General features: G+C 30.9%; 2 protein-coding genes across 5 annotated transcripts in view; one reads left to right on the forward strand and one right to left on the reverse strand.

Annotated features, from left to right (window-relative positions):
• Positions 1 to 7,195, forward strand: part of LOC134712356 (golgin subfamily B member 1-like) — a 30,780-nt gene extending 23,585 nt beyond the window's left edge. For both annotated transcript variants that reach the window (XM_063573820.1, XM_063573831.1), the window contains exons 20-28: positions 190 to 834; positions 2,247 to 2,300; positions 3,148 to 3,237; positions 3,624 to 3,918; positions 4,293 to 4,413; positions 4,795 to 4,901; positions 5,527 to 5,761; positions 6,137 to 6,201; positions 6,547 to 7,195. In XM_063573820.1, the coding sequence (XP_063429890.1) occupies positions 190 to 834; positions 2,247 to 2,300; positions 3,148 to 3,237; positions 3,624 to 3,918; positions 4,293 to 4,413; positions 4,795 to 4,901; positions 5,527 to 5,761; positions 6,137 to 6,201; positions 6,547 to 6,659 (1,725 nt within the window). In that variant the 3' untranslated portion in view covers positions 6,660 to 7,195. The remainder of the gene's footprint in view (positions 1 to 189; positions 835 to 2,246; positions 2,301 to 3,147; positions 3,238 to 3,623; positions 3,919 to 4,292; positions 4,414 to 4,794; positions 4,902 to 5,526; positions 5,762 to 6,136; positions 6,202 to 6,546) is intronic.
• A 2,466-nt stretch (positions 7,196 to 9,661) lies between these two features.
• LOC134712363 (ankyrin repeat domain-containing protein 13C-like) lies at positions 9,662 to 27,524 on the reverse strand. 3 transcript variants are annotated; one of them, XM_063573852.1, is made up of 14 exons: positions 27,399 to 27,524; positions 25,254 to 25,295; positions 22,946 to 23,050; positions 22,211 to 22,342; positions 21,701 to 21,767; positions 19,585 to 19,729; positions 18,624 to 18,755; positions 17,980 to 18,047; positions 17,591 to 17,675; positions 16,723 to 16,816; positions 16,237 to 16,292; positions 15,520 to 15,548; positions 14,907 to 15,007; positions 9,662 to 14,393 (listed from the first exon to the last, which is right to left on the reverse strand). In XM_063573852.1, the coding sequence occupies exons 1-14, from the start codon at positions 27,511 to 27,513 to the stop codon at positions 14,260 to 14,262; spliced, it is 1,305 nt and encodes a 434-aa protein (XP_063429922.1). In that variant the 5' UTR covers positions 27,514 to 27,524; the 3' UTR covers positions 9,662 to 14,259. The 3 variants fall into 3 exon arrangements, with proteins under 3 accessions (XP_063429922.1, XP_063429931.1, XP_063429912.1); XM_063573861.1 differs by lacking the exon at positions 16,237 to 16,292 and adding an exon at positions 16,346 to 16,401; XM_063573842.1 differs by lacking the exon at positions 16,237 to 16,292 and having other exon boundaries at positions 16,667 to 16,816.
• Positions 27,525 to 27,764: the final 240 nt, after the last annotated feature.

Consider the following 27,764-nt stretch of genomic DNA (forward strand, 5'->3'; position numbering starts at 1 on the left):
GTATCTTAAATTATATTAAATGGTTCATGGCTAATTAGTATATTTACTGTGTTGTGAAGAAAAAAATGTTTTCTGAGTCTTTACAAAAAATTAACAGAGGAAAGTTGTACTTGAGTTAAAAGTAATCGTTTTGCATTCCATGCTTTTGAATAATTATTAACTTCTCCTCTCGAATTGTTTTACTTTTAGTTATCCAAAGAACAATCAGCTTTGATTGATAACTTATCATCAGAATCTCAACAAATAAAACGGGAAAAAGAAAGACTTGAAATGAACGTGACAGAACTGCAAGAGGAATTGACAAAAGTGTCTGCATTGAATGAAAAAGGAAAAAAGAAAATAGAAGATTTAAAAGACGATCTACAAATCATAAAAGCAACAGAACACGTATTGAAAAATGACAATGAGAAACTTTTATCAGAAATTTCAAACTTACAACATGGTTATCACGAACTTGTAAAATCTGAAAAGATTAAGTCAGACATGATGAAATCTGAGGTAGAAACATTACAAATTAGACTAGCTGAAAGTATTACTCCTGATAGTGTAATGGTCAAATTAAATGAGCAGGAACAATCATTTAAAGACAAACTTCAGAAAAAACAACAAACAATTGATCAGTTAATGTCAACCATTTCAAAAACGAAAGAAGACCGAGATAAGATTGAAGAGCAACATACCAAGTTAGATAATGATAAAGTGACATTAGAACAGAAATTATCACTGTCAGAGAAAAACCTCAAAGAATTACAAGATACTTATAATAAACTGCTGAAGAATTTTGAAGAACTTCAAAGTAAATTAAAGGAAGTGGAATTAGGAAATTTGAGTGAGGTAAGAAGCTTCTTTATTTAGTAAATAAAATTGAGAATGGAAATGGGGAATGTGTCAAAGAGACAACAACCCAACCATATAAAAAAAAGCAGAAGGTCACCAACAGGTCTTTAATGTAGCGAGAAATTCCTGCACCCGGAGGCGTCCTTCAGCTGGCCCCTAAACAAATATATACTAGTTCAGTGATAATGAACGCCATATTAATTTCCAAATTGTACACAAGAAACTAAAATTAAAATAATACAAGACTAACAAAGGCCAGAGGCTCCTGACTTGGGACAGGCGCAAAAATGCGGCTGGGTTAAACATGTTTGTGAGATCTCAACCCTCCCCCTATACCTCTAGCCAATGTAGAAAAGTAAACGCATAACAATACGCACATTAAAATTCAGTTTAAGAGAGGTCTGAGTCTGATGTCAGAAGATGTAACCAAAGAAAATAAACAAAATGACAATAATACATAAATAACAACAGACTACTAGCAGTTAACTGACATGCCAGCTCCAGACTTCAATTAAACTGACTGAAAGATTATGATTTCATCATATGAACATCAGGCACACTCCTTCCCGTTAGGGGTTTGGTATCATACTATCATAACATATATGAGAAGAACATAACCCATGTCATGCCAACAACTGGTTTTTGATTAAATATGTTTAGTTCTTATGCAAATACCCTATAAGTGTATCAATATTAATATGCAATCTTTAATGACCTGACAACAGTATCGTAACTATATCCCTTCTTAATAAGTATATTCAAAGGTTTTTTAGTTTCTGAGTTGAATACTGACACCTTTGTGCTTTATAAAGAATATTTCCATAACAATGGATGTGAAATACCTGAACGTATACGAAGTCTGCATGTTGAGCTATATTTACGAATGATGTCCTTATACCGATGATAAAATTTAGTAAATGTTTTGACTAGTTTGTGAAAAAATATTTACAAAATTGACCTTCATTTATTAATTATTTTAGCACTCACAAGGTAGAGTAATTTTAACAAAATGTCTGAATTTACTATACCAGATAAATGACTGCAATGCTTCGGATGAGATAGAAAATCAGTGTTGATCTTCTTTTATTAAGGGAATAATGTTACACCCCATATGTATTTATAGGAAATAATTAAAAATAAAACAAACAATAAGTTAATGCCGAATGGACAAATAAACTTTGTTCTGCTGAAGGAGAAATATTGTTCATTTATTGTAAAGAAAGTCAAATGCTTTCTTTTACTTTTGCAGAGTGAAGCATTCAATTGCTTTCTTTTACTATGAACAGTAAAAAAACTAGAATTGATTCTTTAACCCAAGTCATTATATGTTATTTTACTTGAAGCACACTTTTAAAAAGAGTTTAAGACGTGATTAATTGATGGTTCATAATGTATTTTAACTATTTTAGAGTATGAATATGAGTAGAAGTAGACTAGAACATCCAGATAAAACAACAGATAAGGTCAGTACATACATTACAGATAAATTTAATTCAGTTACAATCTGTTTTTTTGCATGTGATAATAAGTTGAACAATTGTTTTAATTAAAGTAAACAACCAGTGAGTTCATTAGTAATGGTCGGTTATTAATATGTTTCTGAAGTGCTATCTGAATTGGATATAGGAAAACAAAGCTTAAGGTTAATTATATAGATGTTTTAACTAGAAAAGGGCATTGGAATAGTGCTCTTTATCCTACAATAGAGTTTACAGGAAACACTGTCTATATCAATTCTCACCAAATAATATATTGATGTGACAAAAGAATACACTTTTACAGAATCATCAATCTAGGATATTATTTATAGTTGTTCCTTCTGATGAGTTGTATGTTTTGTAATATAACTATGTATTTTTATGAAAGAGGTACATCAAATATAGGAATACATTTTCTAAAGGTTACTGAACAGCTAGAATTTTCAATGTTGAATCAGCATGGATGATATTGATAAATTCTGGATCAAAAGCATTAAAGTCGCTGCAAACACAAGTAATACTGCACATTATAGGTTTTGTCTGCTCTATGGTCGGGTTGTTGTCGTTTTGACTTATATTCACCATTTCCTTTCTCAATTTTATTTGTGATGAGTATTCATAGGGTAGTATGATGATGTCATACTTTGAGAAATGTATACTGTTTCCATGGATAAAACTTTTATTCAAGGTAAGTTGAACATTCTTAAATTACATACTACCTATTTTATGTATTTATAGACTTGGGTAGACCTGTCAAATGTCCTGTAATTATTTTATTACTATAGAATTTTAGATTATCAAATTTTGACTTATACTTTCTATCATTCTATAGATTGTCAGACTGGTAACAGAGAATAGTAAGATGAAAGAAAGAAATATAAAGGATTCTAAGATGATAGATTTACAAAAGAGCTCTATACAGGTATATTCACTTTAATTCCAATATGAATTTCCTCTCTTGCTTTGACAAAGCCCCATTCTAATTGCAATAAAACATGGGCTGCATGTGATTGACGTCACAATTGAAAATGTAACATCAGCTGTGTTTTAAACAACACCAGAAATAAAAATAGACATTTGTTTTGATGCTGCTCACTAGAAAATTATATAAAATCATTCTAGAAGTAAGCTTACATCATGAACATGTACGGTTACAAAATCTATTGCTTTGTTTTACTATATATAATCTATGATGGCATATATGGTTTAAATTGTGACTTTACTGAATTTTGCTTGTAATATAAATTTAGCTTGAAATAAAAACAAGTATAACCGAAAGTCCTTTAGTTACAAACATATAAATTACAGAGATTGGAAGAACAACTTGAGAAGCGGGATAGACAAAGTGACATATATGAGAAAATGAAGTCTGCAGAGGAAGACAAGAAGAAAGCAGAAGAAGAAGCAGATAAATATTATGACCAGTATCAAAAGGAAGAGGTCAAAGTGTCAGCTTTACAGGAAAAGGTCCAGCAGAAAGACAAAGAAATAAAACAACTACAACAGAATGTTGAGAGTATGGTGGCCAAAGGATTTGTTAAGAAGGACGAGAAATCTGGTGATGAGTTCAGGATACTCAAGAAAAAATTTACAGAAGTTTACAGTTAGTATTGATTGATAATAATTTGACAGTATTTACGTATAACTAAGATTTTTAAAAATGACATATTCATTTGTTTCAATTAAAAATTTGAATAGTCTTCATATGATAAAAGTAAAAGTGAAAATCTGCCTTAAAAGGGATAATGATTACTATAAATTTAATTTTAAACATGTGAAACCTTGTATTGAAAAAGAAATTTTACCATTAAAAAAAGTTTTTATCTCATCAAAATCATTGGGATCAGGTATGAAATACTTATATGATCTGTTCAGGATATTTCTCATGTTCTGTTATATATAATTAGTCATACACATGATACAAGACTAGTTATTTAACACAAATATTTAACAGACATTTGCTTTATATTTTTTAAGATGAACTACAAGATACAAAGAAGAAGGTTTCCAGTGTAGAGAGAGAGATTGGTGATAAGAAGCTGAATATTATACTTTTAGAGTCTAGTTTGAAAGAAACAGAAGAAAAGTGTAACAAAAAGTAAGATCACAATATTTATAGCAGTGGTCACTCATCTGTTTTTACAGATTTTCTTGCAATAAGTGAATTCAATTAAAATTGTTTAAAAATCTATTTTAAGTCTAAATTCCTCATAATTGGAGTTGAAGTCACTTGACATAAGATATAAGTTATATTTGATATTTTGGTTTATATTAGAGTATTGTGATTTACTATATGTTCTCTGGTTTCTTTCAACAAAACAACTTGTCTTCCGTAAAGTTAATGAAGATATTCATGTATACTGTCAGAGATCAGAATTTCACAAGTCAGATTTTTCAATGATGTGAAACCATTTTAAACAATTATAAAATATCAGAGCAAAGCCATACTAAAACATTGTTTTTGATTTCTTTTTTACAGAATAAAAGCTTATGAGGAATCTTATGAAATGCTTGAAGACCATAAAAGATCTCTGAAAAATCAGATCAGAAATTTGGAGGGTCAGATAAATCAGCCTGATGATACAAGTAAGTATAGTGAATCCAGAAAATATATTCTCATCCCTTGTTTGTAGTATTAAAGAACAGAAATCCAGAAATTGTTACTCTTATTATTTTCTCCTTCTTAAACCAATTTCCCCCTAAGAAAACATGGAGCTCAACAGATCTATACACTGGTGGAACAGGATGTATGAGTTTTATAGCTGACTATATGCAGTATGGGCTTTGCTCATTGTTGAAGGCAGTACGGTGACCTATAATTGTTAATGTTTGTGTCATTTTGGTCTTTTGTGGATAGTTGTCTCATTGGCAATCATACCACATCTTCTTTTTTATATGTTATTTCCCAGACAAATTAAAAATTGATACCATAAATGTTTTCTGTATAAAAAAAAATCAACACAAAAAAGGCAAGCTTTTTAACTCTTAGCTACCATACTTTGTATTTATACTCTAAACATTTAAATAGATTGTGACTTTGAGACAAAAATAGCCACAATGATTTAACTGCATTCATGTCGTTTTATAAATTTTTACTAAATTTTCTACAAAAGGAAAACTGTGCAAAAAGTGTTGTTTTCTTTTTTTTTCTCCCTGCTAAAGAAGTTTTGAATGTATAAAGGCCTTTGCAATAGTTATTTTTTTCCTTCAGTTGTGAATTTCCAACAGAGTAAGAAAGATTCCTCGTTACCCCTGGGAAAAGCTAGCAGTGCTGGTGGTGCTGTAGACCATTTCACCAACATCCTCCTACAGGAGGAGAATCGAAAACTTAAGCAGGAAAAATCTAAATACGAAAAGAAGACTGAAAAGCTTCAACACGAATTACAACGATTACAAAAAGAGAAGAAGGAAAATGAGCATTTAGAGGAGAAAGTAGCACAGTTGAGGTGAATATTAAATCATTGTTTTTGTCCTACACTTTGAAATTGAGTTTCAAATTTTGAAATCATCAAGCTTGAAATGATTGTTGCTTGAATGCAACTTTTGGGAATCAATTTTGCTAATAGAATGTAAACTTAATTCTCCATTACTTGAAATTATTTTGAATTAATTAAGAAGTACTATGTGCGAAAGAAACATACTTGTATGCAGAAACACAATTAATTTCAAAACAATGAATCAATATCGTAAATTTAAGTGTACTCTAATGAAAGGAAATAATCTTGAGGTAAAACTTGGCTATTTTCTCATGTTCTGATGAATAAATGTTTAATTATGTTGTATTGTATTGATTCAGTATTATATTATGTTACTAATTTCAGGGATGAGGAGAAACGACTTGGTAAACAGATTGATGACCATAACAGTGCTCGAGCACCTCTTGAAAGTAAGTGTCACTCTGTTTCTCAATTACAGCCTGTATGCTCTTGTAATATAGTCCGATGCATTGTGTAGGTTACTTAGTGTCCTACAACGCTGCCAAAGATTTTTTTTTTAAATATGGATACCGACAACCTTCCAAAAAAAAGATGTTGTGAACCTTAAATTATTGTCTTTGCATTGGACACACATAATTTTATTAATTCAATTAAAATATTGTCATAATTATATCATTCGTCATATTTATAGTAAAAACTATTGGTGAAAGTGCAATTGAAAATTTTAATATTTGCTTTTAAAATCACCAAATTATTCAGCAACAAAGTATAATAAGTATAATATTTCATTTCAGATGTGAACTCTTTACTGGAAAATTTCAAAACTTCTAAACTTCTAAAGCAACCAGAACCACCTAAACCAAAGAAAAGAACCAATGAAATCGAGGAAGGTTGTAATCAGCAGTAAATCTCTGTCTGCAACAGCTATCATGATAGTTTGTCTACAACAGAACACTTTCATCAGTGAATGTCTCAACAGAAAAATTTCAGCACTGAATGTCTCGACAGATCAATTTCAGCAGTGAATGTACACTTTCTTTTACATTTTGTTATATAGTGTAAATAATACATCAGGAATTTTAAGAATATACATAAGTCTATATATATTATATGTACTGTTCCAACATATGTTTTGATCATAACTTATTCGTTCATAACATTGTTTATATATTCATCATGGTTCATTTATTCATGATATAACATTAGTCATTTATTTTTTGTAACATTTTTAACTGATGTAATATACCATTTATGTATTTATTCATGTTTTTCCATCACAGCCATGTGCTGACCTCTCTTACTGACCCTACATTTATGTACCTATAAGTTTGTTAATGAATCACTTTATTTTTTGTACATTAACCAATGTAGATAACAATGTATTCATCAAATCATAATGATATTCAGTTTTCTATTTATATGTCATAAAGTATAATAATATTCCATGTTCTTTGTTTCAATGAATGCTTCAAAAGGCATGACCTTGTTTTATTATAGCTCACCTGACCAAAAATTTTTAAGTGAGTTTTTCCCTCATCACTTGGCATCCATCAACATTAACTTTTACCGAAATATTCTCTGAAATCAGGAGGCCAAATTTGATTTAACTTGCCCACTATCATTATTGGGTTATCTTGTTTAAATATTGTGTCCAATGACCTCTTCTGCCTACCAAGATGGCTGACATAGCTAATAAAAGAAGACAAGTCACTTGATCAAAGCCATCAGTTGACTCGTTGTTAAAGTCATTGCCCTTTCATGATGTTTTTTACTAAAATAATATCTATTGTTGAAGGTGCAGTTGAGTGCTACAAGCTCTTTAGAACCTCAAGGGGTATAACTGAATGAGATATCAACCCAATACACAAAACCAAAGGATATTTAAGGGTCCACATACTCAACTGCTACCGTTTAGTTTTCCTACATAAGTAAACTTAAATGACTTCTTAAGGTCAACGAAAGGGTCAACATGGCAAATTACTACTGTTAAGTTGTCTGGCATCTAAACACAAAAACCAAAGGACTTCTAAGGGTAAACTTTTACTGTTTACTTCTAAGGGTTTGTGTTATGATGCTACTGATTAGATTTCTGACATAAAAGAAAATCAAATGACCTCAAAGGGTCAAGTCATTATTTAATTTTGACATTAAGAAAAAACCAAGGGATAGTGTTGATTTTTTTTGTCAGGTGAAATACTTACTCATGATGTGATGTGAATTAGGATAACTATATTTGGTTTATGGGGTCCTTGCAACTTCTACCTGCTAATCTTAAAGGGTTCACCTGACCTAGACCTCATTTCTAGAATAGTGACTAAGATTCAATAACATGGTTAAGTCTGTATCTCAGATACAATAACCATTTATAGTTCAACTACATTTGGTATATTATGAATGTGTACATGTTTGAGTGGCAGGTTTCATCTGACCTTGACCTCAGTTTTATGATTCTTAGGACAATGTTGAGTTTTTGTGGTTTGGTCTATTTCTCAAATACTATAAGCAATAGGACACCTATATTTGTTGTTGATAAAAACCTCTACCTCAATTTATGGATCAGTGACGATTCAAGTTACATAGTCAAGTCTGTATTTCAGATACAATATGGATTAGTTCCACATTTGGTATAATATGAAAGAATGGAATGGTTGTGATTTCATGATTGATTGGACAATGTTGAGTTTTTATGGTTTGGTCTATTTCTCAGATGTAATGTACTATAAACTAATAGGTCTTATGTACTAGGTGTATGGAACAGTGATTGTTAGGTGTACTAGTATGTTTGTCAGGGTTCATATGACCCTGACCTCATTTTAAAGGTTCATGGGTTTAAGATAGATTGATGTTTGTTTGGTATTAAAAGTGATAGAACAACTTTACTTGATGAATGGAATGATTATAAATGTTCATGTCTGTCTGGCATGATTCATCTGACCTACCTTGTTTTCATAAAACATTGATTATGTGATACTTGTAGTAAAATGTTTATATATAATAAACTTTCAACTTGAATTCAATAACGAGTAAAACAGGTGAGACATTTCAGAGTGTACACTCTTGTCTAACATCAGAAACTACAATGGAATCGAAAGAAGACAACCATGTCAACTGCAACTGTTTAGTTTTCTGACATAACAAGAAAACCAAACGACATCTTAAGGTCAACCTTGTCAACTTTAGCTGTTTAGTTGTGACATGAAAAGAAAACCAAAGGACAAATACAGGTCAGCCTTATCAAACTATTTGTTTTCATGGTTTTACCAAAGTCAGCCTACAGCTTGTGGTAAAATTTTTCTCTAAGTTACACATCTGGTTCATGTATACCAAGGAAATCGACAGAAATTTGATACTCACAAATCTGTAGTAAAACCTTATCCCATAAGATTTTCTTATATATAATTTAATCATGTGCAGTGATGCAAGAAAACTCTTGTTTAGGTTTATTGCTATTTTTATACTGTGCAGTTTAGCACACACTACTTCATCACATGAATATATAGAAAAGTCGACCCAGCCATGTTTAACAAGAATGTGTCCATAGTACACGGATGCCCCACTCGCACTATCATTTTCTATGTTCAGTGGACCGTGAATTTGGGGTCAAAACTTTAATTTGGAATCAAAATTAGAAAAATCATATCATAGGGAACATGTGTACTAAGTTTCAAGTTGATAGGACTTCAACGTCTTCAAAAACTACCTTGACCAAAAACTTTAACCTGAAGCGAACGGACGGACGAACAGAGGCACAGACCAGAAAACATAAAAATGATCTTTATAAGGCTCAAATCTTCTTCATTGCAATGTTGACGGATGACTGGTAGAATGGAGCAATTACGACTTTTTGTTAACATATGAATGAAAAACAACACTAAAACATTTAAAATTACTTTACTTTTTCATGTGAAATTAAATGAAAAATATATTGGTTCAGAATACATAATAATAAACATGAAGAGAACTACAACAGTGAAAAGAGACATTTTTGCATATAACAATTTCTGAGGTTTAAATTGACAAACTTTGAACAGTTTCTTTGTTAAATCTGTAAAGAAATGATAATACATCACATAATAGAACGAGAACAAATGTTATTTACATAGAGGAATTCTGGGAAATAATTTGTCACTAAATGATTGAATACAACAAGTCAATATATAGGATAAGCATAGTTTTGATGTATTGGATCTTTCAAGGTACTAAGGCCTCATAAGAGTACTTTAAATTCAGAAATTAATGTGATGTTTTTATCATTTGGAAAAATGAAACAGGGTTAAATATAATCGCAAAAATTTAAACTTGCTATTTGAATTTTTTTAAAGGCCTAAACAGAATTTTCTCAATATCGCAAAAATTAAAAAAAGTATTCAAGTCCAAAATGACCAAATCGCAATAACTAATAATAATGCACACAATAATTTCTGAATTTACAGTAGTTTCATAATTACACTACAAATCTTTCAAATATTCAATCACTTGAAATACACGTGGCAGTTTAATAACATTTTTTTTGCTGAAAATCCCATAAAACAAAATAGAACAAAACAAAATAAGATGGCACCATATTTAATAAATGTGGAATAGCTTTCCACAATTCTACTGAAAATATTTATTAGTTTTTCTATAATGAAACCTTCATCTTTGACCTTGTTATAAGACTTCACACTGTCATAATCTAGTTCCCCTGACTAAGGATGTGCCTAAAAGACTGAAAGTATTGGATGATCTTTGATGAAGATTGGCTGCAAGGTTGAGACTGGACAGTGCCTAAAATCTTAAATTAAATTTATGTCTTGAGTCGTGACCCTATCCTTGACCTTGATCTAATTAAGATTCAAACACTAACAATTACAAAATAATTTACTATTAAGTTTGATGAAAATTGGACCCTCTGAATATAATGTGTCTAAATTACATAAATACTGGTGAACCAAAATAAAATTTAGTTATTGATTATCTTTTTTTCCAAGGTGAAAATATTTCATTCACATTCCAGAAAAAAAAGGACATAATGTCAACACACTGATACTGAGTGATAGATAATGACAATGCTGATACCATTAAAATTATATCAGAAACAAATCTTATACAACCTTTGGATTTCCAATGAAACATAAGATTAAAGTTCAGGATGATAATGCTGACAGGTAACTGCTTGGCCTCCATGTCAGATCCAGTGGGGGGTCCCTGAGTTTGAACCTCCCCTTTTATTTTATTATGACTATCAATGCATTTGAATGTGGCGATATAGTTAGAACCCCCCTTTACAAAAAAAATATGTCTGGATCTGCCCTTGGGCCTTCAATGAGGAAAATTCATACAATATAGTTGCTATAAAAGGCTGTGAGATTCTAAAATGGAAAAAAAATTGATGGCCTGATGACAATTTTTGGTTTAGTATTGTGATGATCGCAACACAACTAGTATGTCACCAAGAACTAAGTAGCATGTCAATCCAAGATGTTACAAAATGATTAAAATGATAAAATAGTGGTCCATAGATAAATGAATTACAAGTAATCTAAAATGGAGTGAAAAATCAAATGATATGTTCTGTTTGAAACATAAATTTCAGTAAATGATAGATGGGTAACACCATTTTATTCATATCCCAAAAATTGCAAGAATATATTTCTAAGAATGAAGACCTAAATGTCCAATAATCTACATCTAAAACAAATGTCATCTAATGTATATTTACATTTCATCTCAAAGGCATTAATTTACCAGGTTTCTAGTTTTTATATCATTGAGACTTATCCAGAGAAAACTAAAACTTATAAAACAGTTTTTTGATTCAATGCTTAGTTTTAACAGCACTTTTAGACTGACCTTGTTCCTTGAATGGCAATGATGCCAAACATTGACAGAATTTTACAGAAAAAATGTTAAACCTTACAAGCATACCCACATCTTTTCTGGTAAACAAGCATTTAATAATTTCTACTCTACTTAATCACAGAAAAAATACTTTTTCCACATTAATAATAAAACAAACAAATAAATATCACATAATAAAGTTAATTTTTAATACAATAATATGTTGTGAAAGTTTACACAGTGCCTTAAATATGAATTAAAAAGGAAATAATCTATAAACAAAGATGGTTATATATATATATCAAATTCCATTGGTCTTCCTTAGTTAATGTTTACTTCCTTTATATAAATAGTATGTTACGTAGAACAACATTAAAGACGTTATAATATTGAGAACTTTTTATTTTTTGTATCAACATTTTCGTGAAGCTTTTTCACTGCTTAACTAAGAAATTATACATATTGATTCCCTGCTGACAAGATGTTAAAGTTGAACAGATGAACCAAGGTAAGAAATCGTTATCCAAATTTTATGAAGTCCTGATAAAATTTCGTTGTTATTCAAATGAAATAGGCGACTAAAATTCTGTTAAAAAAATACTCTTTTAATTCTTTCAAATGGGATGAAATATGCATCAAATAATAAAGACAACATCAACAACCAATCAACATCTACAATTAACCCAATATATAACATATTACCCTGATAATTAAAATGCTTCCATTTCAGGAAGGGGTTGAAGGTTTTTAGCCAATTTCACGAACCAGTAAAATGCAAGAAAATATCCACTACAAGGATAGTTTGTATACTGGAACATAACTGGCATGAAGACCAACGTATGGTTTGTTGAGCCATTATAATCATTCACAGGAAATGATGTATTGAAATAGTACAAATAACAGCCAGCAAAAATACAATAGAACATGGTTATGTATGGAAGAAAAACAAATATAAAAGTATCACAATGTAACAAAAGTTTAAAAAGCACTTAAATAAAAGTTTGATAAAATCAAATTAATGAAAACATTTGAATGTTGCTATTGGTATTAAATAATTCCCTCAAATATATTCTCACATTAGAATATGTAACATAATTATAACAACAACAAAATTAACTTGTACTTGTTAATGCAGATACCATATAACTCTGGAAATAATTTTTAATTCTGAGAGTTCTGCCTACACAAAAACAATCAATTATGAAGGGGTTTTTCCAGTATAATACCTAATTGTTATTACTCAATACAATTTCATAAACCTTAGTGGGAGTTATTTCATTACTTCATTTTTTGGATTCAATTAATTAATAGGTATAATTCTGATTAGTGGTGTCTGAAGCACTACATTAATGAGGACTTCAATTGAGCAAAAACATAAGTAATGAAAACAACCATACAATATATTTCCATTTAGTTCGGTAGAGAACTTTTTAAAGAGTACACCTCTTCTGCTACTCAAACATGTTTACAAATTCACCACAATATAGACATTGTGTTTGGTAAAAATGTTTATGTGAATAAAACAAACTAACAGGCTTTTCTTAAAAGAAAAAATATCCTGATTCAAACATTGAATATAATTACAAAAAGATCATTGAATTTTTTAGTTGACAAATAATTATTACCATACAATAGTATCATAAATGCTAATGAAAATCTGTGTTCTAGGTGATGTTTACATTTAAAAGTCTATGAATTGTGGATATCTGAATACATTTGAAATTCAGTATTCTGTGGTATGCATAAATAAATTTGAAAATCTGTGTTCTTTGGTACAAGTATAGACAAACAAATGTGAAAATCTGTGTTCTGTAGTATGTATTGACAACTAGTCTGGTAATCATGCTTATAACTCTTTAAAACAATGTATGGTTGTAATGGACATTTTCAATGTTTACAAATAACAACTGAATTAAAATCAAGTTCATTTCAACATATAACAAATATAGTTCTATTGTATTAATTTGGGGAAATAGTCTTAGCTTATAAATCCAAAATATATCTATTTATATGTTTCCTCTACAGAATGATAAACTCTACACAAAACATTTGCAATTCATATTTTCAATTTAATACTAAACACCTTAACAGAAATATTTTCTCAGATCTAAAACTTTATAATATTCTTCCATTAATAATGGACCAACTGTTAAACTTCAGATTCTAACAACACATATATAACCATTATCATATATATACATTAAATAGTTCAACCTGCCAAATGTTGCATAACATAAATATCAGATTGTCAAGAATCACAAATCTGTTTAATCACTAAAATCGGTTTAATATGACTAGAGGATAAATGTCTATGCTGAACTTGTCTAACTTTATTTAGGAAATTTCTTTCACAAAAAGAATATAATATTGCCTTTTTACTTGAAGTTTTCTAAATATATCATGGGGATTTCCATGAATATCTGAATAAAGGAGACTTTTTTGTTGTTGTGTATATTTTTAAGTTAATTGCATTGTTTAAGGAAATTTCCATGATGAGAAGATAAAAGTCTTAAATGTTTGAAGTATCCTAAATTAGCCATGGGGGATTTCCATGACTATAGAATAAGAGTCATTTCTGTACTAGAGTTTCCTAAATTAGTTAAGGGGATTTCCATTCCTACAATATCATCTTGGAGAGTACGAAGACTGACTAAGATATGGATGATACTAATGTCCTTCCAGATGAGTCATAAGTCTGGGAATCTTTTTGGATCTTCTCGGTAGTGGAAAGGAATGGTAAATAAGTTAGGATTTAAGTTCTCTCGCCATGAGAAGTGCTGGAACGTTACAGTAGCAGTCACTGTAGGAAACACAGGGATTTCTACAATATAAACATAAACCAAATGTAATATTTTGTGTTATATATTAGAAGTATATAATTATCAGAACTACTATTGTTTATAAAGTTATAATATTTCAAAACACATTAAAAACAAAGATTTTGTGTCTTGTCTTATTTTTGTTATAGCAATTCTCTGGTGTCTACTTTCAGTATTTGTTTTTTTTGAGAACAATAATTAAAAATAAAATTTCAAAACAAATTCTGTCCTGTTTATAAAGTTAAATTATCAAATTGTTTAACCCATTCACCTTACCCAAATTACATAAAATTTCTTTTTCAAATAAAAATCAGTTAAAGTAAAGATTGAACCTTTAAAAACTGATTTCAAATATCTCCACCCTAGGAGAATGTTTGTATGTGTCTATCTTCATCAATATAAACTTATGCACCCCCCCCCCCTTTTTGACATTAATCTCAACTTAAAAGAAAACTTCTGTTTTGTGAATCTAGATTTATAATAAATATCTTATATGTATATATGTCTTATCTTACCAATTTGTACTGGGAATCCATCTGGTAATTTTGATGTCATAAAGTCTCGTAACTTTTGGAACTGTTTAAAAGGAGCAACAACTTCCAAGACATCTAATAAGCTGTAATATTAAAACAAGCTGTTATACATATATCCTGTACTGCACTTTAGTTATATTATCACAATATTATCACAATATACCTTTGAATAGTAGACTCATTAAAAACCCTTTGAATAGACTTAAAGATTGCATATTTTGACGTTAATATTGATTCACTTATAGGGTCTTTGCAATTGGAACTAAACATATTTATTCAAAAAACAGTTGTTAGCATGACACAGGTTATGTTCTTCTCATATTATGTTATGATGGTATGATACTAAACCCATGATGGTATGATACTAAACCCCTAACAGGAAGGATTGTTCCTGATGTTCATATGATGAAATCATAATCTTTCAGTCAGTTTAATTGAAGTCTGGAGCTGGCATGTCAGTTAACTGCTAGTAGTCTGTTGTTATTTATGAATTATTGTCATTTTGTTTATTTTAAAACTTTCTTTTGTTGTGGATTATGACGACAATGTATGCTGTGATATTGCAAGACACAATACATAATCTATAAACACTTACGCATGAACGTTCATGGGAAAATTCTTGCTCTAAAAGAAAAAAATTAATATGTTTAAAAAACATTAAGACTACACAAGAATTATGTTAAAAAAACCTTAAACTAACAAAATATCTACAAAGCATTATTCAAAAATTATTCAATGTTTTGATTTTGAGCCTTACTTGCTCTGCCTTTCTTATTTATTCAGACAAAGTGTCAAATAATCATATGATTTTCTGTAAGAAGTAGTGAGCACCTACTCATCATTTGAAACTTGTTATAATCTGTCTATTGTTAGGTCCCAAGTCAGGAGCCTCTGGCCTTTGTTAGTCTTGTATTATTTTTAATTTTAGTTTCTTGTGTACAATTTGGATATTAGTATGGCGTTCATTATCACTGAACTAGTATATATATATTTGATTAGGGGCCAGCTGAAGAAAGCTTCTGGGTTTGGGAATTTCTCGCTGCATTGAAGACCTGTTGGTGACTTTCTACTGTTGTCTCCTTAATGGTTAGGTTGTTGTCTCTTTGACACATTCCCCATTTCCATTCTCAATTTTATTATCCAATTACCCTGTATCAATTTAACTTTCCAGTAATGACTATATCAATTCTATGTAAGACTCACCACAGCCACTGTAGCTTTGAAAGACTTAGGGCTTTCTTTAGATATATACTGTCTACCTCCCCCCCCTCCCCCCTCAGTAATGACTATATCAATTATATGTAAGACTCACCACGGCCACTGTAGCTTTGAAAGACTTTGGGCTTTCTTTAGATATATACTGTCTACCTACCCCCCCTCCCCCCTCAGTAATGACTATATCAATTATATGTAAGACTCACCACGGCCACTGTAGCTTTGAAAGACTTTGGGCTTTCTTTAGATATATACTGTCTACCTACCCCCCCTCCCCCCTCAGTAATGACTATATCAATTATATGTAAGACTCACCACGGCCACTGTAGCTTTGAAAGACTTAGGGCTTTCTTTAGATATATACTGTCTACCTACCCCCTCCCCCTCAGTAATGACAATTCTGATACTATGTAAGACTCACCACGGCCACTGTAGCTTTGAAAGACTTAGGGCTTTCTTTAGATATATACTGTCTACCTACCCCCTCCCCCTCAGTAATGACAATTCTGATACTATGTAAGACTCACCACGGCCACTGTAGCTTTGAAAGACTTAGGGCTTTCTTTAGATATATACTGTCTACCTAGACAGACATGTTTTCCTGGTTGGGCTGATATATAATCATTCCATGATATACTTGGTTTGATTGGAGGTTCTAGTGATGGCCTCCTGTCAAACTACAAGTAAATATACAAATAAAGACATTATATCATAGGTGTGCTACTTAAATACATTTATCGCACCACATGTAAATTATCATGTTTTGATTGGTTTAAAGCCTTCACGTGGTGACCCCTACAAATGCCCTATGGATGCGTAGGGGATGGTAAATTTCATAGGGGGTCGATGACTTCAGGTCTACTGTTAATGGTAACGTCATCTATAAATATTGTTTTATTGTTTATTTTTCAACAAAACAGCAGAAAAAGTTCAGTGTGCGATAAATTTGTTATGCGCTAACTACTGACCCCCTATGGATTTAACTAATCCTCTAGGGATCTGTAAGGGGAACCATATAACTTATATTATTAACAAGATTAATAAACAATTGACTGCAATGAGAGATAAATCATTGTGATTTTAGCAAGAAGTACATACATGTACATACTAATTTATGTCAAGTATATTTGTGAAACCTATCCTGTTGTAATTTTTACAATAATAAAAAAACATTGCACACATTTCTGAGTTTTCTTTAAAGTGTTTCAGATAAAGATCCTTAAAACTTATTTTAACTGTATCTTTAGATTCACTAACTAATCTTTATTCACAATTTTTGTTAAGATATCAATGAATCAGTTCCAATATCTTACTGTTTTTTTGTGTGTTGAAAAACTATTCAGTAAATGTAAAACTTAAAGCCCATACAAAGAGTAAAATGTGTATTGACTGTTTAAAATTACAATATTTTTTTTTAATTTTTAATACATCCCTTGCAGATGTCTGCTTACCTCACAGTTGTCCCAGGTTCCTTTACTTAGACTCTCCATGATTGCTTTGTTTTTCTGAATATCTTCTGGGGTTAAATGCTCTCTCCTAAAGGTAACAAGAGAAGTCACAATTACAATCATGAAAATTTGACATATTATTTGATTGCCTTATCAAACACCTTACAACACAATAATTAAGTGATGGATTCCCATAAATAAATCATTTGCCAAAGAGTTAAATCTTCATTTTTGGTACTCAAGTGTAGAAAAATTGTTATACTTTTACTAAATAAATTCTCAAGAGATGAAACATGCTTTTTTAATATTTCAGAAATATAGATTTTTTGCAGATATCTCAAGGTCTGAGGTAGGATGACATAAAGATACATTTTACACAAATGACCCCATACCTTTTCTTTGATTCTAAATTAAGTCCATGAACATTGAAAAAATCAGCTTCAAATTCACCAACCATTTCCTACAATATAAAAAACATCATAAAACTTACACAGTCAAATTGTTATACAGAGATATGTTAACTCCTTGAAAGAGTTCAAGGGAGACTACCTCAATCTTTGTGTAAAATTTAATGTTTATTAAAAGCCTTTTCCTGCTGTGTATTTTTACTGGACAATTGAATAATTAATAAGATAATAGGATAAATTAGCTGATCTTTAGAAGTTTTTTTTATTAAAACTTTGAAAAGACACATTCCTAGCAGATTGAATTCAATGCTGGTGTATTCCATGCCACACCCCCTTATCAAATAAAAAAGATAGACATTTCAATTGTTTATTTCATTTGCATGTCTTTACTGGTTACAAACTTTTATCATTGTTTACCATGTTTACTGGTTTTATAAATGAACAATTGTTTTAAGTGTGTGGAATATCAAAACAGAATGCAAAATAAATATTTGACCCTATGTCATTACAAATATTTAAAACAAGAGTTTCCTTACTGTTTTGTCTTCCCTGAAAAGCCATCCACTTTGTGAACGAGAGAATGAGATATTTTTAGTGGACATCTGAGCTGCCATTATATCACTACTTACTGTTTTGTCTTCCCTGAAAAGCCATCCACTTTGAGAACGAGAGAAGGAGATATTTTTAGTGGACATTTGAGCTGCCATTATATCACTACTCATCAATATATCTACTTCATCTTCTACCTCCTGTTCTGTTTCCTGGAATATAGTTATAACTATGATAACAAAATTAAAATTGATATAATTGCTTACTTCTATGTCAAATGAACCTGACCGTGTAAATCAATATTCTAAACAAGAAGCATGCTTTCTACCAAAAATCTCTCTTGATTTTTTATAGCAAAGTATAACCTTCCTAATCTGACACCTGAGTATTCAGCATTCTACTTTAACCAACACTTTATCCTGGTCCCATAATATGCCTATCCTTGCAGAAAAAAACTGAGTATTCTGACACCCTGCTAAATAAAACATTTTTCTGGTCCCCCTGTTTTACATTGCATTTACTGGATTGAATGCCTCCCAAAAACAACAGGTTTCAAACTCTATCACCATGACATCACTATCTGCACAGTTTATATACCGATATCGGTCAATAAAAATTTCTAATGTACTTTTTTTTTCATTGCAGAAGATATATATGATTCAGTCTTCACTATAAAACACAAGTCCTACGGGCAAGTCCTGTAAAACTTATTTCATGAGGATTTTACAAATTTTCACAAAATTAGTAGACACCACACTTTTCATATACTGTGGATTCATTATTATTCGTTGGATACTAATGTTCCTGGGAACAGGTGAACCACGAATTCATATGTTCAACCAATAACAAATTTTCAATATGCTTTGTATACAAATATTGTCAAAACCACGAAACCAAATATCCAGGAATATGCAAGTTTTCAGCAATCCAGGAATAATGATACCCACGAAAATGAATCAACAGTCCACTAAATAACACACACATCTACACTATACTACACATTATTACACATAAATCTACACTATATTACACAATAGTTACCTCATATTTAATTCTTTGATAAACTTTAGTTTTATTATCCATGACTGTGAGACATTTCTCTGGAGGCATATCACCATTGAATACAAAAGTTATGTCCCCTCTTTCCCAATGCATACCATTAAAATCTACTAATGTAGTATCTAATCTGAAATGAAAATATATACCACTGTTACAATACAACACTAAAAATAAAATAAAATTAACATTTTTGTTTTCACCATAAGTAGAAAGCTGACTAATACTATCTAATGTTATATCTAAATGTATTTATAACTTTGAATATTTGGTATAAGTTGCAGATGTTTAATTTATTCACAATTAATTCACTAGTTACATGTGTGATAATGCTTCAAGTATAATCAATCACATGCCGAGGAAGAACAGAAATTTAATACAGTTAAATATCTACAATGAAAATCAACCAAGGCAAAGCCCATTACAATGTAAGCATATCAGTATAACACAAAAATGCCACTTGTTTATACAGGTGAATGGGCGTAAACAGTAGACAGATGTCTAAACAATATATCAATTGCCCTGATTCTTTTAAGTTTAATTTAGAGAAAGGAAACGGAAAATTCAGCAATATTTTCCATTTGCAAAGGGGCATAACACTAGAAAGGTAAAAGTGACTCCACCAAAATTCAAACTTGACCTGTTTTTTGTGGTAATAAGCATTGTGAATAAGTTTCATAATATTTGGTTGACGAAATCTAAAGTTAGAGAGCGGAAACCAATTTTGGGAGGTACAGACATACAGACAGACAAGGGTAAAACTTAATGCCACTACAACAGGGGCATAAAAATAAGTCGATAAGCCCCTTCAAAGTAAGAATTCTTCTCTAGTCGTTAATTTTCTTTATGGTCTATTCTTATTAGACATCAGATGTAGGTCCTGTCCATTAAATTAAGATTCTAGATGATTAACAGCTTGCTAAATAGTTAAAACTTAAAAAAAAAAAATGTAGATCTTTTTATGGGTATTGTATGTATAGAAAATATAATGTTAGATTCTTGTTTCATTGATATCGGCGTTTTGCATTTGCGCCGATCTGCATTTCATTTGCGCCGATTTCTTCTTTCATTTGCGCCGATTTTTTTTTCCATTTGCGCCGATTTTTTTAACAGGTAAATAACAGGTAAATTACAGGTGAAATGATATAAGAAGATGTGGTATGAGTGCCAATGAGACAACTCTCCATCCCAGTAATGTTATTTTCATTATTCATTAAAGACCTCTTCCGTTAGCCAGTTGTACATATAATTTGAATTGTCAATCATAACATGTATATGTAACTGTTGTCTCCTGCTTAAAATCAAGAAGTAAAAACCTAAGATTAAAGCACTTTGTTTATACTAAAAAGACGAATTAAAAATATATGTACAGCATTCAAATCCATAAAAACGGAATACATTCAAATCATAAATCTGTTTTGCCGAGTATGTTTAGTAGGCAACACATCTAATAAATTCCTTTTTTATGATTTCGTCTCTTCTATATTTGGTGTAATTGTCGATAAAGAAGACCATCTTTTCTTTGTCTGGCATACGTACTGATGGGGGCATTTCTAGAGTTCGCATTTTCTCACAAGGGAGCTATGAAACCAAGAGTTCCACATGGTGAAGTTGAAATCATCCCTCCGTTAATTGTATGGACACCATCACGAATTGGTTGACCGTTGTGGAATGTGTACTTGTACGTTGTCTACAAATGTATGAAATTTGTCATCAGAAGGAGCGTCAGACAATGTCAAATGTGAAGCAGTCATCGATTTCATTTAGGGAAAGGAATGGTAACCTGAAACATTGGGATAGCCATTTACCAATTGCAATGTCACTTGATTTGTCTTTATACTCTGTGCTTGGCAAATGTAAAAGTATGAACTTACCTGTAACTTACCTGTAAAGCCAATTAGGAAAAAATATAAAATCGGCGCAAATGAAAAAATGAAATCGGCGCAAATGAAAGAATGAAAATTTTCAAAATCGGCGCAAATGTCATACGCCCATTGATATTAACCTAATCATACCAAGGAGTGAATAAATATTAGGAATTCACATATTTAATTGTTTTAACAGTGAATTGTCCTAAATCTAAATAGTAAATTTGCATTACCTTAAACATGCTCCAGATTTGTGAATTTTACATACATCAGATGGTAATATTCTGGATACAAGTGGCACTACAAAATAAAACCAGAATCCCATTACAAATACAAAACAAGTTAGCTTGACACTTGAAATTTGTAGATAAAAACCCTATTATTACCTCAGACAAAACAAAATAAAGAGCTGAACATGAAGTATACTAATCTAATTAATAGACATTGACAAAATATGTATGCTTAGTTGGAATTATAAATATTCAACAGTAACTTCCCATCAGATCTGAAAATACTTTTTCTGATATAAATTGAGATATGCTTTTTAAATATTTGTGAATCAAAATAAGTATTACAGTAGTTTTTTCTATTTTTGTGCCCAAATATTAGTTTGATTATAAGGCTTCTCAACTTTTTAACCTTGAATGACTTGATTGACGGTGTAATACATAAATTTGTTTGAAATTGTTTCTTTTATCTTAATAGCTTATAGCTTGAACTACATAAACTGTGAAATAACTTACCCCAACTATGAAAGTCCCATTTGAGTTCTAGGTAAAAGTCTCCTATATCTTTCAGAGCCTGTATAAGTTGAGGTCTTCTTTCTTCAAGAGATTCCTTTGATTGCTGCTTCAGTTTTCTTAACAAACTGACAACTGTAAAACATCGAAATATATTCTATTATTTCAAAGTATTGAGATAAGTAAAATTTTATTTTGTAAAGTGTATGATTCAGAAATAAATGTAATGTAAATATCTAATTATTATGCATGTCTATATATGTGTATATTGAAGATTTGCAATAATAATATATCCACATATAAAATTCATAACTTTAATATATTAATTAAGTATACAGTTATTAGGGTAAATGTTTCAGTACAGCTTTTCTCATATCAAAAATATAAATGCATATATTTAAAAAAAAATAAAAAAAAATAAAGAAATAAGAAAAAAGAAGAAGAAAAAATATTCTTAGACAGCTTTACTAACCAAACACCTTGATTTGCATGTCTTGATCATGCTGGAAGGAGCATGTTTTTCTTGTCATTAATAATGACTTTTGGATAACTATAAAAGCAATTAAGAGCAATCATAAATCTGCTATTTCTATTTTTTATGAATGTATTCACTAGAAGATTGTTGTCTATTATCATTTGTTTCAATCCCCTATCACAATTTAATAATTGTTTGTCAGTTATAAACTCATCTTGTGAAAGACATAGTTTGTGTTATTAATCAATACTCCAAACTCTTACTTGTTTGTCTGTCCCCGTAACTTATGGCTTCAGCTAATGGAGTCCACCCTTGTACATTCTTGACACGTACAGGTGCCCCATGGGCCAGCAGTAGATGTATGCATTCTACAACAAAATGTTTGATATTAATATAAAGTGGTTATACAAGCAAAATAAAACTTAACAATACAATGTTCTTTCATCTTTTTTTATTCTTTTCTCTGCAATGTCCACCCTATTAGCATGATTAGTTTATTTTCATTTCAGATGTGAATACTTATTAAAAAATAATTCCTTCATGTCATGCTCTATGCTCATTTTAACATGGGTAGGCATTATATTTGTCGATATTTTACAATGAGCATAGAGCATGACATGAAGGAATTATTTCGATTCTGTCATGACAAATACAATATATTTATAGGGCGAAGCATACGAAAATACCGTCAGACTGTTTGACTGTTCCAGTTTCCTCCCCGAGGAGTTTGTATAATACATTTCATATTTGATAAGTTTAAAAACTACGACCAGGGTAAATATAAGTTGTTTGATAAAAATATATCATAAAATTTTATGCTTGCTGCTTAAATGTAAATATTTAAAAGGATAGCGATGATAATGACGTTAATATAAAAAGTCTGTGCGCATGTGTCAGACATATTTTTTGTGCTCATTAGAACACGGCTTTGTTAACAAAGTGTAATAAGGATGTCATATTAGAATCAGCTATAAATGTATACTACTTCAATGCTGACCTATCAAGCAATCCAAATCTCTAAAAGGACTTCCATAAACTCTGGCAAATATAGGTTCTGGGTTTGTAAGCCACAAAAAAGAGATATATATTTTCTTTATAATGATAAGTGAAACCTAAAAAATGCAATAGAAGGATCAGCAAAATTGGTGTTCTCCATTGTACATGGTGTACTGACACACCTGACTACAAAGAAACTACAGTTTCCATGTAAATTAAAACTAGAGGCTCTCAAGAGCCTGTGTCGCTCACCTGTTACTGTATTTACTGATGTCGGTCATCTTGGTTGGTAGGTGGGGTCATTAGACACTTTTTTTAAATAGATACCATAGTGATGATTGTGGCCACGTTTAGTTTAATATGGCCCATAGTTTTAGAAAATAAGATTTTTGTACAAGTTACAAAAATGACGAAAATTTGTTCAAAATTGACTATAAAGGGCAATAACTCCTTAAGGGGTACTCTTACAATTTTTATCATGTTGACTTATTTGTAGATCCTACTTTGCTGAACAAAATTGCTGTTTACAGTTTATCTCTATCTATAATAGTATTCAAGATAATAACCAAAAACTGCAAAATTTCCTTAAAATTACCAATTTTAGGGCAGCAACCCAATAACGAGTTGTCAGATTCATCTGAAAATTTGCAAGGGGATAGATCTTATTCTGATGGACATTTAAATCTTGAAAGATTTGCCCTAAATGTCTTAGTTTTAAAGATATAAATCAAAAACTGCATTTTACCACTATGTTCTAATTTTAGCCATGTCGGCCATTTTGTTTGGTAGGCGGTGTCATCGGACATATTTTTCAAACTATATACCACAATGATAATTATCGCCAAGTTTGGTTTAATTTGGCCATGTAGTTTCAGAGAAGAAAATTTTTGTACAAGTTACAAAAACTGACGAAAATTTGTTAAAAATTGACAATAAAGGGCAATAACTCCTTAAGGGGTTGACTGACAATTTTGGTCATGTTGACTTATTTGTAGGTTTAACTTTGCTGAACATTATTGCTGTTTACAGTTTATCTCTATCTATAATAGTATTCAAGATAATAACCAAAAACTGCAAAATTTCCTTAAAATAACCTATTCAGGGGCAGCAACCTAACAACGGGTTGTCCAATTCATCTGAAAATTCTAAGGCAGATAGATCTTGACCTGATTAACAATTTTACCCCATGTCAGATTTGCTCTAAATGTTTTGGTTTCAAAGATATAAGCCAAAATATACATTTTACCCCTGTGTTCTATTTTTAGCCATGGCGGCCATCTTGGTTGGATGGCCAGGTCATCGGACACATTTTTTAAACTAGATACCCCAAGAATGATTGTGGCCAAGTTTGGTAACATTTGGCCCAGTAGTTTCAGAGGAGAAGATTTTTGTAAAAGTTTACGGACGACGGACGACGGACGCCAAGTGATGAGAAAAGCTCACTTGACCTTTCAGGTCAGGTGAGCTAAAAATTAATGATCTTTAAATGTAATGCTTGATTGTTGACTACAAAGATGATAGATGTTGATGGTAGATGCAAATTTTATTTAATATTAATTATATTATTATGTATACCTTTATGTCCTAAAATCACTGCAAGATGTAATGGTGTGTTTCCTGCAAAAATTAAAACAAATGAAAATGGTGTAAAGGATATATGCTCTAAAGCAATTTGGATCTCCTTAAAGTTAATTATAAATTCATGTAGTTACTTTTTAAAATTTTGCCTCATCCCTTAAAAACTGTCAAAAAGAAGTGTACATGTTGCAGTTAAATTTACATAGCTAAAAGGATAAGTACATGTGATATTCTAGGTAGGGATTCTTATTTTTTTCAAAACTGTATTAGATTGATAAATTCACTTTTTCAGTGTATTATTCTTGGAGTTTATCTTAACTATTTTTTAAAGAATGACTGGTAACACAGTAGTGATACAATCAAATGGTATAGAGTTGTCACATTGGCGTGATTCTTCCGGCGTGAGTTAAAATCTCCCACTCTTCCGTCCATCCCGTTAAAATTTGAAATCTTCTGCTTTTAGAAAATGTCAATTTCAAAATATTTTCAGTAAAAATTTGGGTTTACAAAGTTACAGACAGGGCAAAAGTCAGAGAAGCTTGAAATTGATATGGGAAAATTCAGAGAAAAGCGGAAGTTTCCTGTATAAATGGAATTTGTGTCAAAAAGGTAAATAGGAAAACAGCCTTACGTAATCAATGAAGGTGTTAAGGATTAGACTGTATATACATGTACAACAATAAAAGATGATTGGCATTTACCTAGTAATCAACTTGCTAGTTAAATATACATGTCTGGATGATTAAAAGTGAAATACTGACAGTGACAACGGAACAGTTGTTTAAAAGATGAGGGGTCAGTAGAAGCCTTTGGCTTATGTACATGTAACGACCCGAAGATAAAGGTATAAGGTATATAAACATTGACTTTAATAAATTTTGATGCTGTTGAAAACATGGAACAGACTGACAGTTTATACTGGACCTCAAAGACAATAAAATCAACTCAAATATGATATTTATGGCTTTTTTTCTATCGAAGCCAATGGAATAAATATATGAGTTTTTGTCTTATAATTTGACAAAGTGCAAACTGTATGGTACCACCAAATACCCAGCATCAAATGAAAGAAGACAAAGTATCTAGCTAAATCTAAAAGTGGTGCAAGTCCAGTGCCACGGGTCAAGACCGTGCTTACTACACTTCATGCAAAGCTGACTATGGTGGCCCTAATTACTTTACCAAAAATATGGAGACAGCTACCCATCAGAAAGCCCATATAGCTCTATCAATTCAACACCTTCTGTCACAAACATGTTCAGTAGTGGTACTAAAGTTGACTATGTAGCCAAAGCAGAGGTATTTTTTGCAAACTATGTATGATGGCTGATCACTTTATCTTGGAATTATTAATGATAAATAATTATTTGAACCCCCTTTATCTTCTATTTTTCTAAGTAAAAAAAGGCTATGCAGGTATTTGAAGTTATGGAATCATTGTTTTTGAACAAAAAAAGAAGATATGCAGTTTAAACACACAAAAAAAAAAAAATCTTGCATATGCTGATCATTGTTGATAAAAAGCTCTACTGTCAATTAGGGGATTTTTCAGTCTATGGCAATTACAATATTTCTTTGTGGGATATTGCTTTAAAATAGTTTGCAATAATTTAGGGTTTTATTCAACAGGAAACCTTTTCTTTTTTACCATCCCTTTCGACATCAATGGAATTTTGTATAAATATTAACCTACACTACAGTGATGATGGTCAGAATATCGATCTTTTATCTGTTTATAATGAATGAAAAAGAAAATCTAGCATTGTAAAATAAGGGAACAATGAACTGAAACATAGAAATCAGTTTATTTTCAATAGGCTTGATACAAGGATAATATTTTTTGACAAAGTATTGAAATATATTTACAAAATGTAGAAATATTTTTATAAATTATATATAATTTTTAGACAAATTATGCATAGTCATTCTGACATTAGAATTTCTACCATACAATTTGACACCTAACTGTAGATGTAAGGTTTGATTGTGTTCACTGGATGTTTATGCAAACTGTCGTCTGGTCAAGGGAGATAATTTCTGGTGTCAGTGATGATGCTGATGTAAACAAAGGAGTGCGGTTATGTCAACGGAAATATATTTCATGATCTTTCATGGAAATCACAAATTATTATTTTGCCATACCATGAACATCCTTTTGTGCTACATCATGTACCCGTAATAATTGTGAAAGCCGTCGTATATCATCGTTAAATACACTTTCATGAAGTGGGTAACCATCAAACTCCAAGTCGGCCATCTTGGAGCAATGATTATACTAAAAATAAGAACTGTTTGAGGAACGACTATGGACCAAACTCCGCAGTCTTTATTTACATCTTCAACGTGACATATGTTCTCACGCGCTAACCATATTGTCGCTAAAATTCTTCGTCGTCCCTAATGAGTGAGAGGCTATACAATTTTTTGTGAAATTTTAATAGCATAATATTTTACATCAGCAATGTCTTGGAAAAGTTCGGAAATCCATGCCGATAAACAATTTTGAAA

Source organism: Mytilus trossulus, chromosome 1 (assembly GCF_036588685.1).
Source record: "Mytilus trossulus isolate FHL-02 chromosome 1, PNRI_Mtr1.1.1.hap1, whole genome shotgun sequence".
NCBI classification, from domain to species: Eukaryota; Metazoa; Mollusca; class Bivalvia; order Mytilida; family Mytilidae; genus Mytilus; species Mytilus trossulus.

Bases quoted from the DNA above. Each gene is read 5' to 3' on its own strand.
- LOC134712363 (XM_063573852.1), bottom strand. From the start codon at position 27,513: ATGGCCGACTTGGAGTTTGATGGTTACCCACTTCATGAAAGTGTATTT. The intron at 18,756-19,584 runs GTAACTATTGTG...ACTATATTCCAG, and splicing joins ATCAAAGAATTAAATATGAG to GAAACAGAACAGGAGGTAGA. The intron at 16,293-16,722 runs GTAGACAGTATA...GAGGGGGGGTAG, and splicing joins AGGAAAACATGTCTGTCTAG to GTAGACAGTATATATCTAAA.